General features: G+C 37.7%; 1 protein-coding gene and 1 long non-coding RNA gene across 3 annotated transcripts in view; one reads left to right on the forward strand and one right to left on the reverse strand.

Annotated features, from left to right (window-relative positions):
* Positions 1 to 13,233, reverse strand: part of LOC309498610 — a 127,892-nt gene that overhangs the window by 34,036 nt on the left and 80,623 nt on the right. The gene's annotated exons all lie outside the window — the stretch shown is intronic.
* The window catches only part of c2cd2l (c2cd2 like), a 32,698-nt gene that overhangs the window by 10,046 nt on the left and 9,419 nt on the right, over positions 1 to 13,233 (forward strand). For both annotated transcript variants that reach the window (XM_082170618.1, XM_082170619.1), the window contains exons 3-6: positions 10,149 to 10,244; positions 12,291 to 12,410; positions 12,761 to 12,874; positions 13,007 to 13,120. In XM_082170618.1, the coding sequence (XP_082026744.1) occupies positions 10,149 to 10,244; positions 12,291 to 12,410; positions 12,761 to 12,874; positions 13,007 to 13,120 (444 nt within the window). The remainder of the gene's footprint in view (positions 1 to 10,148; positions 10,245 to 12,290; positions 12,411 to 12,760; positions 12,875 to 13,006; positions 13,121 to 13,233) is intronic.

The raw sequence follows: 13,233 nt of genomic DNA on the forward strand, positions 1-13,233 counted from the left end.
GTAATAAATAAAAAATTGTTTGAGAAAATATTGTCTCAAAATAATATAGAACACACACAGAGCATGTTCCTAAAGGCCAGAGGTCAAAGTTGAATGTGTCTTTATTTACAACTGTGCACCAATCCAATCCACACTACTAGACAGCATTTTAGGGTCAGTAAGATTTTGCTTTCAAAAGAAATTGATACTTTTATTCAGCAAGGAGACAGTAAATGTATTAAAAGTCTTCAAATGGTCAGTAAAGAAGCGCATTTGAGCTGCAGAACAGTTCAGATCCTCTGGCTCATTATCTTTAAGAGCAACTATTTTTAAAATGTAATTTAAATACTGAAAAAGCGTCTGATTAATCATGTGGTCTCTTGCTCTCCCAGCTGGCCCGTTTGGTACCATCACTGTTCTGAGAGTTTGTCTGCTGCTGGTATGGCTCAGTCCTCCAGGCATGTGTGTCAGTGTCAGGACTGTCTGTGTTGAAGAGTGTGTGTGTTTGTGTGTGGCATCTGTGCATATGATGGAATAGTATGATGGCACATTATCATGCCTGCAGCGCACTGAATAGCACACTGTCTGCATTCAAAAACACGGTTCAAGGTCAAACTAGTTTGTATTTACTATTTCTGTCTCGCTATTGCCCTTTCTCCTTCCCTTTTCTTTTTCTTTCTTGGTGGATATGCTTGAAAGTAAGCGCTGGATATGATTACTATGATTCGGTCGGCCTCTGTTGTTGCCGTGTGAATTGGCCTTTACTTTGCTTTACATTAGCTTATGAATAGCCTGCAAAGCAGCAGACCATACATATATCAATAACATGCTACAGATCAACACTGAACTATTACAAGGCTCACAGCAAAGTTGTGCATGACAATGTCCCTCTATTGCCCTTTATTTTGAGATGGCATTGCACTGCCTTCAGTCGTTGGCACCCAGTGATTTATATTTGCCCCAAGGAATCTTTGGATCCCTAGTTTTGTCATCATGTTCTGTCACGGTGCCTGAAGAAGGATATTTTTGGTTGGTTCAAATGGTTGTTGTGGTGTGTTTGAAGAGGCCAGAGGGGGATTCAAGGCAGGGTGGCTCAAACCCAAAGTGACATTATACCAATGTGTCTTGGAACACACTCTGTCATCCATAGTCTTACACTTGCCTTCTTTGTATGAGACAAACACACATACACCAACGGACTATCAAGACCCTGTCTGAGATTAACACACTATGTTTAAAGAACATCTTAATTTACAAGTAGAATGAGAGAGTAAGAGGATAACTTGCACAAAACCATGTTCTCCATAGCAGGGATCTCATGATCAAATTATCTGGGGCTACGATACCTTGGAAAATATCAATATTATACCATTTTCGATACCACAGGGAAAACCATATATGTGACCATGGACCACAAAACCAGTCACATGGGTAAATTTTCTGAAATTGAGATTCATACATCATCTGAAAGCAGAATAAATAAGCTTTCCATTGATGTATGGTTTGTTAGGATAGGGCAATATTTGGCCGAGATACAACTATTTAAAAATCTGGAATCTGAGTGTGCAAAAAAATCTAAATATTGAGAAAATCACCTTTAAAGTTGTCCATTTATGTTCGCGATTGTGCTGCATTCACTCACAAAAATAAATGTTTTATATCTTTACGGTAGGAAATGTACAAAATATCTCCATGGAACATGATCTTTACTTAATTTCCTAATGATTTTTGGCATAAAAGAACAATCGATAATTTTGACCCATACGATGTACTTTTGGCTATTGTCACAAATATACCCGTGCCACTTATGATACTTTGATCCAGGGTCACATATAGGCTATTGCCAATGCCAATATTTGTATTATTATTTTGTATTTATTTTTAAATAATTTTGGTAATTTTGTTGCAAAGCTTACACACTGCAGATGGAGACTGAATTTACAAAAGTAAACAGTCAACAATAAAATCAGAACAAATTGTAAAAGATAGCACAAAAAAAAAACAATAGAATAAAGAAAGAAATGAAACACATCTTTAAGTTTTTCTGTTGGTTCTAACATTATTCGAATAAGACATACTGCAGAAATTAAAGGGGCTATATGTAGTTTTCAGCGGCCTCTAGCGATGATGTTTCAGATTGCAACCAATACAAAGCGGAGGTTTCTCCATGATTCAAAAGCCCTGCCGATGTTGATCTGTGTTTTCGTCACGTTTGGCCTGACGAGCTTCAGCAGATAAAACTTTTTTTGTTTTTTATCATTATGTGGAGTTTGTGTTGGAGTCTGTGTTGTGCTGGGAGCAGGTCGTTTCTTAGTGATAGCAGACTCCATGTCATACGTTGCAGTGTCGTCGCTGTTGAGTGCAAAGTCAGTAGACGAGGCGAGAGGCTCGGGAGCGCGCATGCAGGTCTCAGTCACGTCACTGGATTTCGCGGTAAATCCGACCCGGAGCCTTCACATAGAAATAGGAATACTTGCTTTCAGAGGTAATAGCAAAACACGCCAAGTGGATCATTTTAATGTGAGATTACAACTAGGGCTGGGATAAACGATTATTTTTTAAATGATTAATCTAGCGATTATTTTTTCGATGCATCGATTAATCTAACGATTAATTTTTCAGACCGATTCGATTTCGATTCGATTATCGATTATCTCCCCATTAATTGACTACTAACAATTTATACATGTTGATTTACATATCTGAATGAAAAAACATGAATTCCTTAACATTGCAATATGTTTATTGCTCTTAAAATGACAAAATAAAAGACTATACAAGTGCAAAGTAATGCATTCTTAGTCAGAGATAGCATTCAATAAAACCTTAAAGCCTTGAAAACACATAGCTTACTGAAACAAGCTTACTGAACACATAGGGCCTAGCTTACTGAAAAAAAGTTCTTTCAGATGAAAATAACAACAACTTGATGACTAGCATTCAATAAAAAAATAAAAAAGGTCACCCAAAATACTTGTTTAGAGCAACTGAAAGAATACAGTAACCAATGTAAACTTGAGGGCTTTAAGCTAATACAGAGAGTGCTTTTCCAACAAAAAAAATAAATAAAAATTAATAGTGGGAGCCAGCAGCCTGTCATGGAGAAAAAAAAAATCTCCGAATGCTCCACGTGAAACTTTGGTGTTCCGCCCTTTTTCTATCGTGTCTAATGATTTTGGTTAATATGCACGAGGGAGAGAGAGAGCAAGACAGCGCTCGTGTAGTTTGAAGACTGTGAGTGCGCGAGCGCGCGTGAAACTTTGGTGTTTCGCCCTTTTTCTATCGTGTTTAATGATTTTGATTAATATGCACGAGGGAGAGAGAGAGCAAGCAGCGCTCGTGTTGTTTGAAGACTGTGAGTGCGCGCGCGCGGCCGGGGCTCTCTCTCGTACGCGCCCCAGCAGTCAGTCTATTCTACATCACTCACCGATCAAATAAGGATTTGACAGCCGCCAAAAAAAAGATCAATGCAGAAAAACCCCTGGATTGGTTATATAATGTTGGACAGAATGTTGATACGGCCATCGCGTATATTCAGCGCACATAAGGTAAACGTTTTGCAAACGTTTTTGGAGAAATAAAAACAGGTCGACGAATCGATGCGCATATTTTGCGTCGACGTATTTTTTGCGTCGACGTCATCGATGACCTCGACGCGTTGTCCCAGCCCTAATTACAACCCCTTCACACACAGGCAATAAAAAAAGGATTCATTTTAGTAGAAAAACTACATATAGCCCCTTTAAACAAAGTAATCAAATGTAAAATGTGATTTTCTCTTTGTATTTTGTTCTCTGATTAACATGACAGACAGCAGCAGGTATATTAGGCTGCTGTAACTTTAAGAGTTTATGCACGGATCCAATATACTGTTACAGAAATATTTAGTAGTGATGGGAAGTTCGAATCATTTTACTGACTCGGATCTTTGAGTCTCGTTAAGCAAAATAAACAAATAGTTTTTTTCAAGTAATTTCATTTAGGAAGATATGCAGTCTGTACTGGAAACAGAAATTATTAGTTTACCTCCCGAGTCTTCGGGTCCGAGTCGTTCGTTCACCACATCACAGCCCCATAGACTGAAGCTAAAAAAAAAATTATAAAAAATAACTATGCACTTGTTTTTAAGGAAGTGTTTTTGTGTCCAATACTGCTGTCTCGTCACGTGAAATAATAAATGATGAAATAATCGTTTCTGTTTCCTGTATGGGATGTGACGGGCGCACGGTCAACAAAAATGAATACCTAACAATGATACCTGCTTCCAAGTTTAAGTGAAAATTTCTTTATCTGAACTGAAGCCCATTGCCCCATAGCAAGCAACACCTAGGGCCCTATCATACACCCGACGCAATGAGGCGCCAGACGCTTTGATTACTTTGCACAAGTGTTTTTTGCTAGTTTCAGCCCGACGCAGTTATTAGTCCTGCGCCACGTTGTTTAAATAGCAAATGCATTTGCATCCATTTGTTCGCCCATGGGTATGCTGGTCTAAAAAAGAGGCGTGTTCAGGCGCAAAGTTGCCGCATTGCTATTTTGAGGCAACAGAAATAGACTGCACCATTGACCAACAAAAACCTGGTCTAAAGTCAATGGCGCAATATTTTTTTTGTTATTTAAAGAGTGCGTTAGTAATGTGTGCCTATAGGCGGGTACACAACTCGCGTACACTCTGCTTATTAAACACACAGGGATGCGCAGCATCACACAAACTAGCCAAATATTAAAAATAAAAGGATTACAATGTTAAATGTATTTGTACAATGTACAATGTATTATTGTGTACATAAAGATATGGTGGAATCCGGCTTGTCCCATAGATGGTCTGCTTGCGTACTTTAACCTCGCACACGAGCAGATCCGTTTCCTCTCTGGAAAAGCGTTTTCCTTTTCCGCTTGCAAATTCCGCGCGAATCTGCCATGGCGCGTGCGCAACAGGCTTTTAAAGGGAATGGGAGATGAGACTCTGATTGGTTTATTGCACACTATGCCCAAAACACACCCATTACTCATTAAGAGAATAGGGACAACCCTTTTTGACCATGCGGCGGGCGTGCCGACCATTTTTTCCCGTCGTTAAACTAGCAAAAGTATTTTCTGGATACAATCAAACATTGCCCAACACCTGTCAGACCAGAGTTAATGCATGCCATGCATACCATTTCCTACTTTGTCTTATGTCAGTTATCTCAAACATGCATTCTGCATGATCTTTATAACTTTGGCTTGTGTTGAAAATGTAGGCTGATGTGGCTAAAGTGGAACGTGTGGTGATTTTGTTCAAATGCTTGATGAGGCTGTGGGGGTGGACAGGTCCTTTATTTATTTTTCATTACGTATGCTGATTTCACTGATGGAACCTGAACAATCTGCTGATGCACAGCTTTTTCATCTGTGCTATAGTTGGATGTGCAGTCTTTCCTTAGAAACAAATTTTCAGTGGTCATGCAGCCGTTTTGGAGACTTGATGTGCAAAAGAAAGGTGTCCAGCTTAATGCTAATGTGTTTCTTCTAGCCCTACCTGGTCTCAGTGCATGTGTCTGTTTGTTGTAGCCAGTGTCACACATGTGTATCACAGCATGATGTTGTGGAAGAGCACAGATGATGATCATGCAAATGTCTAATGTAAATGACAAGGATTTGTCTCTGTATGCAAATTACACATATTGTGGTGATTTGTTGCTGAGATTGAGAAGAGAATTAGAATGACGTGTTGTGATGTAAAACCATCAGCTTTTACATCAGCACACATTTGAATCAGATTGCTTTTGTGGTACTAACTAGGGCTGCCACGACTAAAGATTTTTCTAGTCAACTAGTACCACAGAGTCGTTTACACCGCGCTCTCTCTCATCTCATACCTTGTATCCTGTTTGGGTGCGTAAATCTATTTAATAGCTTCAAGAATACAGCTATGATCCGCTCTCAAAATCCTTTTAGTCACTTTATTTCCTGTTATTTCAAATTATTCACAGGGGAGTAATGCACAGACGTTTCGGCTCACTCAGTGTGTTGAATGCTCTAATCCCTCCTCCCACTTTTTAAATGAATGAATTAATTATCAACCTCATCAAAATTGAACTATATTAAAAATCACTCACTTGATTGTGTTAAACAGCAATAATCCTCATACAATATGATCTTGGTGAATGCATCCATTAACGATTTACATGCAGCATAAGACACAATATTCATGAAGACAACAGAGGATCCCACAAACAAGGAAAATCATTAATCAACCGATTAGACAAAAAATGTCCTATATCAATCCAGTAAAATACCTAAAATCCAGTCATAGACCTAGGGTCCTATCATACATTTGGCGCAATGCAGTGCCAGGCACGACTGGAGTGTTTTTTGCTAGTTTCAGCCCGACGCAGTTATCATTTTCACGTCCTGCGCCACGTTGTTTAAATAGCAAATGTATTTGCGCCCATTTGTGCGCTCATGGGCGTGCTGGTCTGAAAACCAGGTGTGTTCAGGTGCATTGATGGCACATTGCTATTCTGAGGCAACTGAAATAGACTGCGCCATTGACCAGCAAAAACCTGGTCTGAAGTCAATGGTGCTGTAGGGCTGAGCAAATATGGAACTCTTTACTGCCCTAGTACTTCAAAAATCCTTTTAAAGGTATACATTTCTAAAGGCCTTTCTCATCACAGTATGCTAATGCCTATCTAGTGCAAGGGATTTCATCACTATGCTGATTGAGGACTGTTGGGACACTCCAGGCACAGGATGGTTCTGTCGGGAGAGACCGAGTCATTTACATCTCAATGACATGTCTGTACCATTTGCTATGGATGTGTTGGAATAAATTAGCAAGGAGGCATTTTAATTAGATGAAGAAGATTGCAAAGATGAAGTTGACGATATCTGTATGACCGAAAGGGAGTATTTTAAGTTGTTTCAGCTGTTATCAGGAAAAAAAGCAAGTGATCGCGGCGGAGCCTCCATGTCATATGTGCTATACTTTAGCTTCCACACTCTGCACAAACACTTGGATATGCATATGCGTCTAATAATAGCACATATTTATCTAGGTTAATCTTAATTTTCTTAAATGCTGGCCGGCGTTTAAGCACTCATCAGTAATCAATCACTAATCATTCTAATCAAGTATGATTAGGTATTATTCATCCATTCAATCAAGTTAATGTAATCATTATTTGGAATGTCACACATTAAGACATCAAGAATGATTCAGAACTTTATCAAAAATATATAAAAACATTTTTGTTTTGAACAGTTTAGCCATTTTTTTGGTATCTATGACGTGTTGTACTGGAGAGATACAAAGCATCTTATTATGTCAACCAACATAATGCAAATGAAGTGGTCCAGTGTCTCTAGAACAGAAAAAAGAATCAAAGTGGTGGTGTTACACTAAATTGAATGAGCTTTGGCAATGAACTTATTTAGATTTTGCAGTTGGTAGCAATAGTTAAACCTTTCTGTGAATCTTGTACACTGACCCAGTGCTGCCTGTATGAACACACTAACATACACACATTGTCATGTCTGTGTATCTTTGTAGGATGGAAAGAGGGGCGTGAAATAAAGAACATATGCCGGTGCAGTAGGGGATTTGCGTCTTTTCGTCCTCCTCTCCAAAAGCTCAGAGGCTGAGCCAGTAAATGCTACCCAGTCAAACATGTCCTCTTGTCCCATTGGCTGAGGTACAGAGAGAGAGAAAGAGAGAGAAAATTAAACCTAAGTCAGTTATGCTGAGCTTCTCTAATTTAAAAACTGAGAGGCACTTAAACTCTTACTCTCTGAGATTTACATTTGTCTTCTTTACTCTCTGCAAGTATTTACAGCTTGTTCATTTTGCACTGAAAGGAACTGGTCACTTTAACACAAGGGATTTGCTCCTGTGAGCATATATTTTCAGTTTAATAGTCTAAGGACTATTAGCAGTAGTTCCACAACTGTTACAAACCTGTTTGGTATGTTGTTGGTCAAATTCCATTCTATCCTTCATTCATGAATCACAGCCAAATCATCCATCTTTTTTCTTTTTTTTTTTCTTTTTTTTTACACTTTTTATGCCCGTTTCTGAAACTACTTTCAATTTGGGTTGATTTCCATTCAAACTAACATATTTCACTTTTTTTCTCTTTTTGATAAATGAAGGGCACATTAATGTTTAACCATGCCTTCATTCTTTATTCTTTTGAAATAAAAAAGAGGGACATTTGAAATTCCATCAACATATAGTTGTTTTTAAAATATGGAAATCAACATATAAATATCAGGGTAGGGTTGCACCAGCCGTTAGTAAGTTCTTTCTTAAATTGGAACGTAAAGTCCACACTAGAGGCTTAGTAACTACTAGCTAGTTTGTAACTAACTCTGAACTTTATTCCGTTGCACCATTTGTTCGTAAGGCAGAACGTAGTAGGTCGTAAGCTCTCCGTAAAGTAATGCGTAGTCGCACAGTATGACGTTTAGCCTCGATGATCCAATAGCAGCCTTCAAATACGTGAGCAGATGTTGTGTTGAAATGCTGTGAATTTCAGTTTATCCTTCATTCTTTTGCCTCACGTTACTAACGGTAAAAATAAGTTTCCATTAAATACGATACTTGATCATGAATAGCATAAGGGTTTTTATATGTAAATAACGTTCAGAAACTGTATTTGAAATGAAATGAATAAGGATCAATACAAAAAACATAAGAAATTACGTTTATTGATTATGACTGATATTTGACATGCACACAGCGGCGCTCTGTTTAGGACGGTTTGTGTTAAAGATAGCCGCTAACAAAGTAATCTTTTCACATAATGTTCTCTCTCTTAAAATGTAAGCGAGTGTAAATGTCAGCATAATCATATATGTCCAAATATTTTCCAAAAATGTCCATCACCTTAATTTCTACCACAAAATGATATAATTTTTTTCTTATCGTTAATTCTCCAAATTAAATAAAGATATATTGACTATCCCTTATAAAAATGTACCATGGTAATACTGTGGTCAAGTCATGGAATCATAAGGGGGATTATGATATTAAATGGTACTACTTTTATGATAACGTGAGCCTAGTATCTGTTAACTTCAGCTTCTGGATGACGTTTCTCTCCTGCATTTGGCTCGTCAGAATCATTATGGCATCTTCTATTCTGAGGATCAGTCATGTCAATTGTGATGATGAAAAACATAATTATTTACACACCCCTCATCTTGTCTTACAACACGTGAAATCATATAAGCAGAAGGCTACGGCTTTTCTGGTCCAGTTTTTCATGTTATGTCAATCAGTGACAGCAACAGCCACAGCAGAAGTCAGTGTTCTCCACACAGTGTTGTAGTTATGCTCAGTCATTTCCATTACCACACTCCTCTCTTGCCAGTCCTGCTTGGCCAATGTTTCTGCCTTGCTGAAATATCCTGTCATTGACCGAGGTTTCCTTTTAGTGTGATGAAAGGTCATTACTCTCATCATGATCTTTAAATTTGGGTGTTTTACTAGCTTATATATTAGATTAGTATGTTTCTACCTGGAGTCCTGGCATGCGATGTTTTTTGCATGATCTCCATTTGCAAACTGTGGAAGTCTGGCTCAAATAGGTACATTGGCAGCTTGTCGTCATGGCAGTCTGCCACGTTCGCCTGGACCGAATGATGTCATATCCTGAGTATGCTATTCGCTGACCAATGTTTTTAAAGAGACAGAATGGACTGTATGTTGTTTGTATTAATCTCTGTAACTAAGTACATAATGTCCCAAACATGAGCACACTCTTTGTTAAATGATAGAATAACCTCAGCTCAGCTGGAATTAAAATTGTTTTATATTTCCACCCACTTTTACTGCTCATTGATTTATGCAGCTTTTAATTTAAATTGTTTTTTTTCTGTGTCTTTTCCCTTCAGTTGCACTTTATATAATTGCGAGAGATGCATTGCGGGGAAAGTAAAGCAGATGCTATTGCAGTGCTTCCTTTGCCTGTTTATCATGCTACTTTATCCCTAAATGGCTGGGATTTCTGTTTTGCAGCTGTGAAGATTTATGGTGCACTATCATCTAGCTGCTTAATATAAACATGCAAACAGACATTTAGCCTGGGAGATATATCTGAAGAGTGATTGCACCCAGAAACTCCTTTTCTTCACTGATTTATGTGCAGATGAACTAACTGACAATCTCCATTTCTATTCAGAGCTCCATTCAAATCACCTTTGATGACAGTCTTCAGCTCCCAACTTCTGCATCCATTGACTGTGTGACTTGCACCGAACAATCAGTTCGCAGCATGGTAAGCCCTTAGTTACTAAAACACCAAATAAAGGTTATTACCGGTAATATGTTTGTGCAATCTAACAAAAAAATGGGTGTAGGGGTGAATCTTATATCATGATATGAGTAATTTTATCTCACAAAAAAGATATATATCACAATATAATTATATTTGCTTTAAATAAGGTTTTATGATCACAATTTTTGATACCATTGAAACTTCATAATTCTTGTCACCAATTTCAATATCACAAAAAAGTAATACTAGCCTAAGTAAAAAACAGCTTACTGCAGACAAGTAAACAGTCAGTAATTTACATTTATTCATTTAGCTGACGCTTTTATCCAAGGCGACTTACAATTGCTATATATGTCAGAGGTCGCACGCCTCTGGAGCAACTAGGGGTTAAGTGTCTTGCTCAGGCTCACAGTGGATTCGAACCCAGGTCTCTCACACCAAAGGCATGTGTCTTATCCACTGCGCCACTACCACCACTACAGTAATAATAAAATAAGAATAAATAAACCGATTACAAGCAATAGGACAAAAAAAAACTACAATAGAACAGACACAAATGAAATAGACCTACCTGCAAAAAAACGTCAAGCCCTAGATACACTACATAGTCTCAACTGTATAAATTAAATATACATTTATTCTCATTAAAGATACATAAGTGATTCAGTCAAGAAGAGCAGTGAGAGATTTTTCTCTCTTTTGTTGTTTGATTAACATTAATAACACAGACAGCAGCAGGAATATTAGGCCGCTGTAACTTTAAGACCAAATTCACAGATCCAGTATACTGATTCACTTGTGTTTTCTTTCTCAATTGTTTATGTTCACTTAAGACATAAATTACTGAGTTTTACAAGTATACTCGCAAAGATGGGCATTTTTACACATAAGCACGTGCAATTTAACCGTTCAAGCCCAATGAAGCGGCAAAAAGATCTCAGTTCAGCACTCACACACTCTATGAGCAGCGGCTTCATATGCACACTTCTCAGACAGCACTCAGAAACCATCTCTCAGACAGGGCACGCATATAGCAAAATTAGTTATTTTTATCTGCTTGTTGCACTTCAACGGTTTAAATTCACTTGTTTTTAAACCGTAATGCTTAAATATGTCATGTCAGCTGAGCGTAACCGCAATAATGAATGTATTGAAATGGGTGTATTGTTGGGTAAAAGATTAAGCAGCACTACTGTTTTCAACAATGATAATAATAAGAAATGTTTCTTGAGCAACAAATCAGCATATTAGACTGATTTCTGAAGGATCATGTGACACTGAAGACTGGAGTAATGACTGCTGAAATTTCAGCTTTGGCATCACAGGAATAAATTATATTTTAAAATATGATCAATTAGAAAACAGGTATTTTGAATTTTAATAATTTTTCACAATATTTCAGTGTTTACTGTATTTTTTATCAAATACATGTAGCCACGGTGAGCACAAGAGACTTTTTTCAAAAATATAAAAAAATCTTACAGACCCTAAACCTTTGAACAGTAGTGTATATCAATTTGAATGTATTTATTTGATGATTTGTCTATAATAATATGAATTTGAATGTAATATGAATTGTTAATCTATGGTCTGAATTTAGAACTTAATTTGATTTATTAAGTTCAGTTATTATTTTGTGTTCTTATATATATATATATATTTCAAATAATTGCAGTAATAACTATTTTTATATCACAGTACTGCATGTGCACAGTTATCGTATCCAAAATGACCCTCAGACATATTTAATGTATTTGCATTAAAACACCCTTTATTTTGCATGTGTATGGAGGCAAATTACATTTAATTAAGAGAAATACTGACAATCTCTTCAGCTCATTTGACAGACGCAATCCTCCCTTATCAAAATGTTTTTAAACACTCAAACTCTTAAATCAGGGCATATGTGTCCATCCTATCAAGTTGCATTGAATATATATTTTGTCTGTCAAAGCTGACGTTGGTGTTATGAATTTTTTATTTTTTTAGAAGATGCCATGTCCCCCTCAGTCATTATTTGTCAATCTCTGCCTCAACCTCTTCCAGGTCCTGCAGTGCAATTGTTCGGTCGACACCATAACGTTCCCCGTGACTGTCACTCAGCAGTCACCTGCTGCTGTTTCCATGGATACCTACCAGATCACGATGCAGCCCATGCAAGCCCAGGTAAAATACAAATGAAATGGATTTGCATCTGTGAGTTTGCATCAGTCTGCATTGCTGCACACTCAACTTTCATTAGTCTGACGTCTCCTGCCACTGCTCTCATGAATGAGCTTCTCAGTTTGCCAGGTTTTTTCCCCATCTCAGTAGCTTAATGTAGATTGTGAGGTTTGATGGCTATGAATATTGCATGCGATACTCATCTCAAACAAATGACGCCACTTGATGCGCAGTGCCACAGTTTAATGTTTCATCTCTGGGTGGTTAAAATTTGAGCAGCTATCGATGAATATATTATTTTTGCAAATTGAGTGTGAAATAGGAGTTAAAATGTTCTGTATGGGCTTCTGTAGTTACAGGTCTGTCTTGAGGAAGTGGAGGCAGAGGGTCTCCTTGTGTCCTGGACTTTTTCCAAGCAACCTCATCTCTCTTTAACTGTAAAATCACGCCAAAGAGTCCAGAAAGAGGTAACGGAGTCATTTTGGTCACATAGGTCATGTTCCTTTCAGCCTTTGATGTATTACAATTTGTAAATGGTACAAAAAGAAATTACTTTTAGAACTATGCAAATCAACTGAAATCTTTGTTTTTGTCTTTAGGGCTCTGATGTGGAGGTGGACAGTGATATGATTGCTGCACTGGTGGAGGACACACTATACACAACACACCCTGCCATGATCCTCAACCTGAGGGCCTGTGTATCAAGCCCTGCGGTAAAAATACCAGTATTGATTGCTATATTATACAGTAGGGTGTGTGTGAGAATTTGGAACTGCACTGAACACTGTGATAAATCCATGTGGATTTTGTATGTTTTGGTTGGGTG

Source organism: Leuciscus leuciscus (genome assembly GCF_965113295.1).
Source record: "Leuciscus leuciscus genome assembly, chromosome: 5".
Lineage (NCBI taxonomy): Eukaryota > Metazoa > Chordata > Actinopteri > Cypriniformes > Leuciscidae > Leuciscus > Leuciscus leuciscus.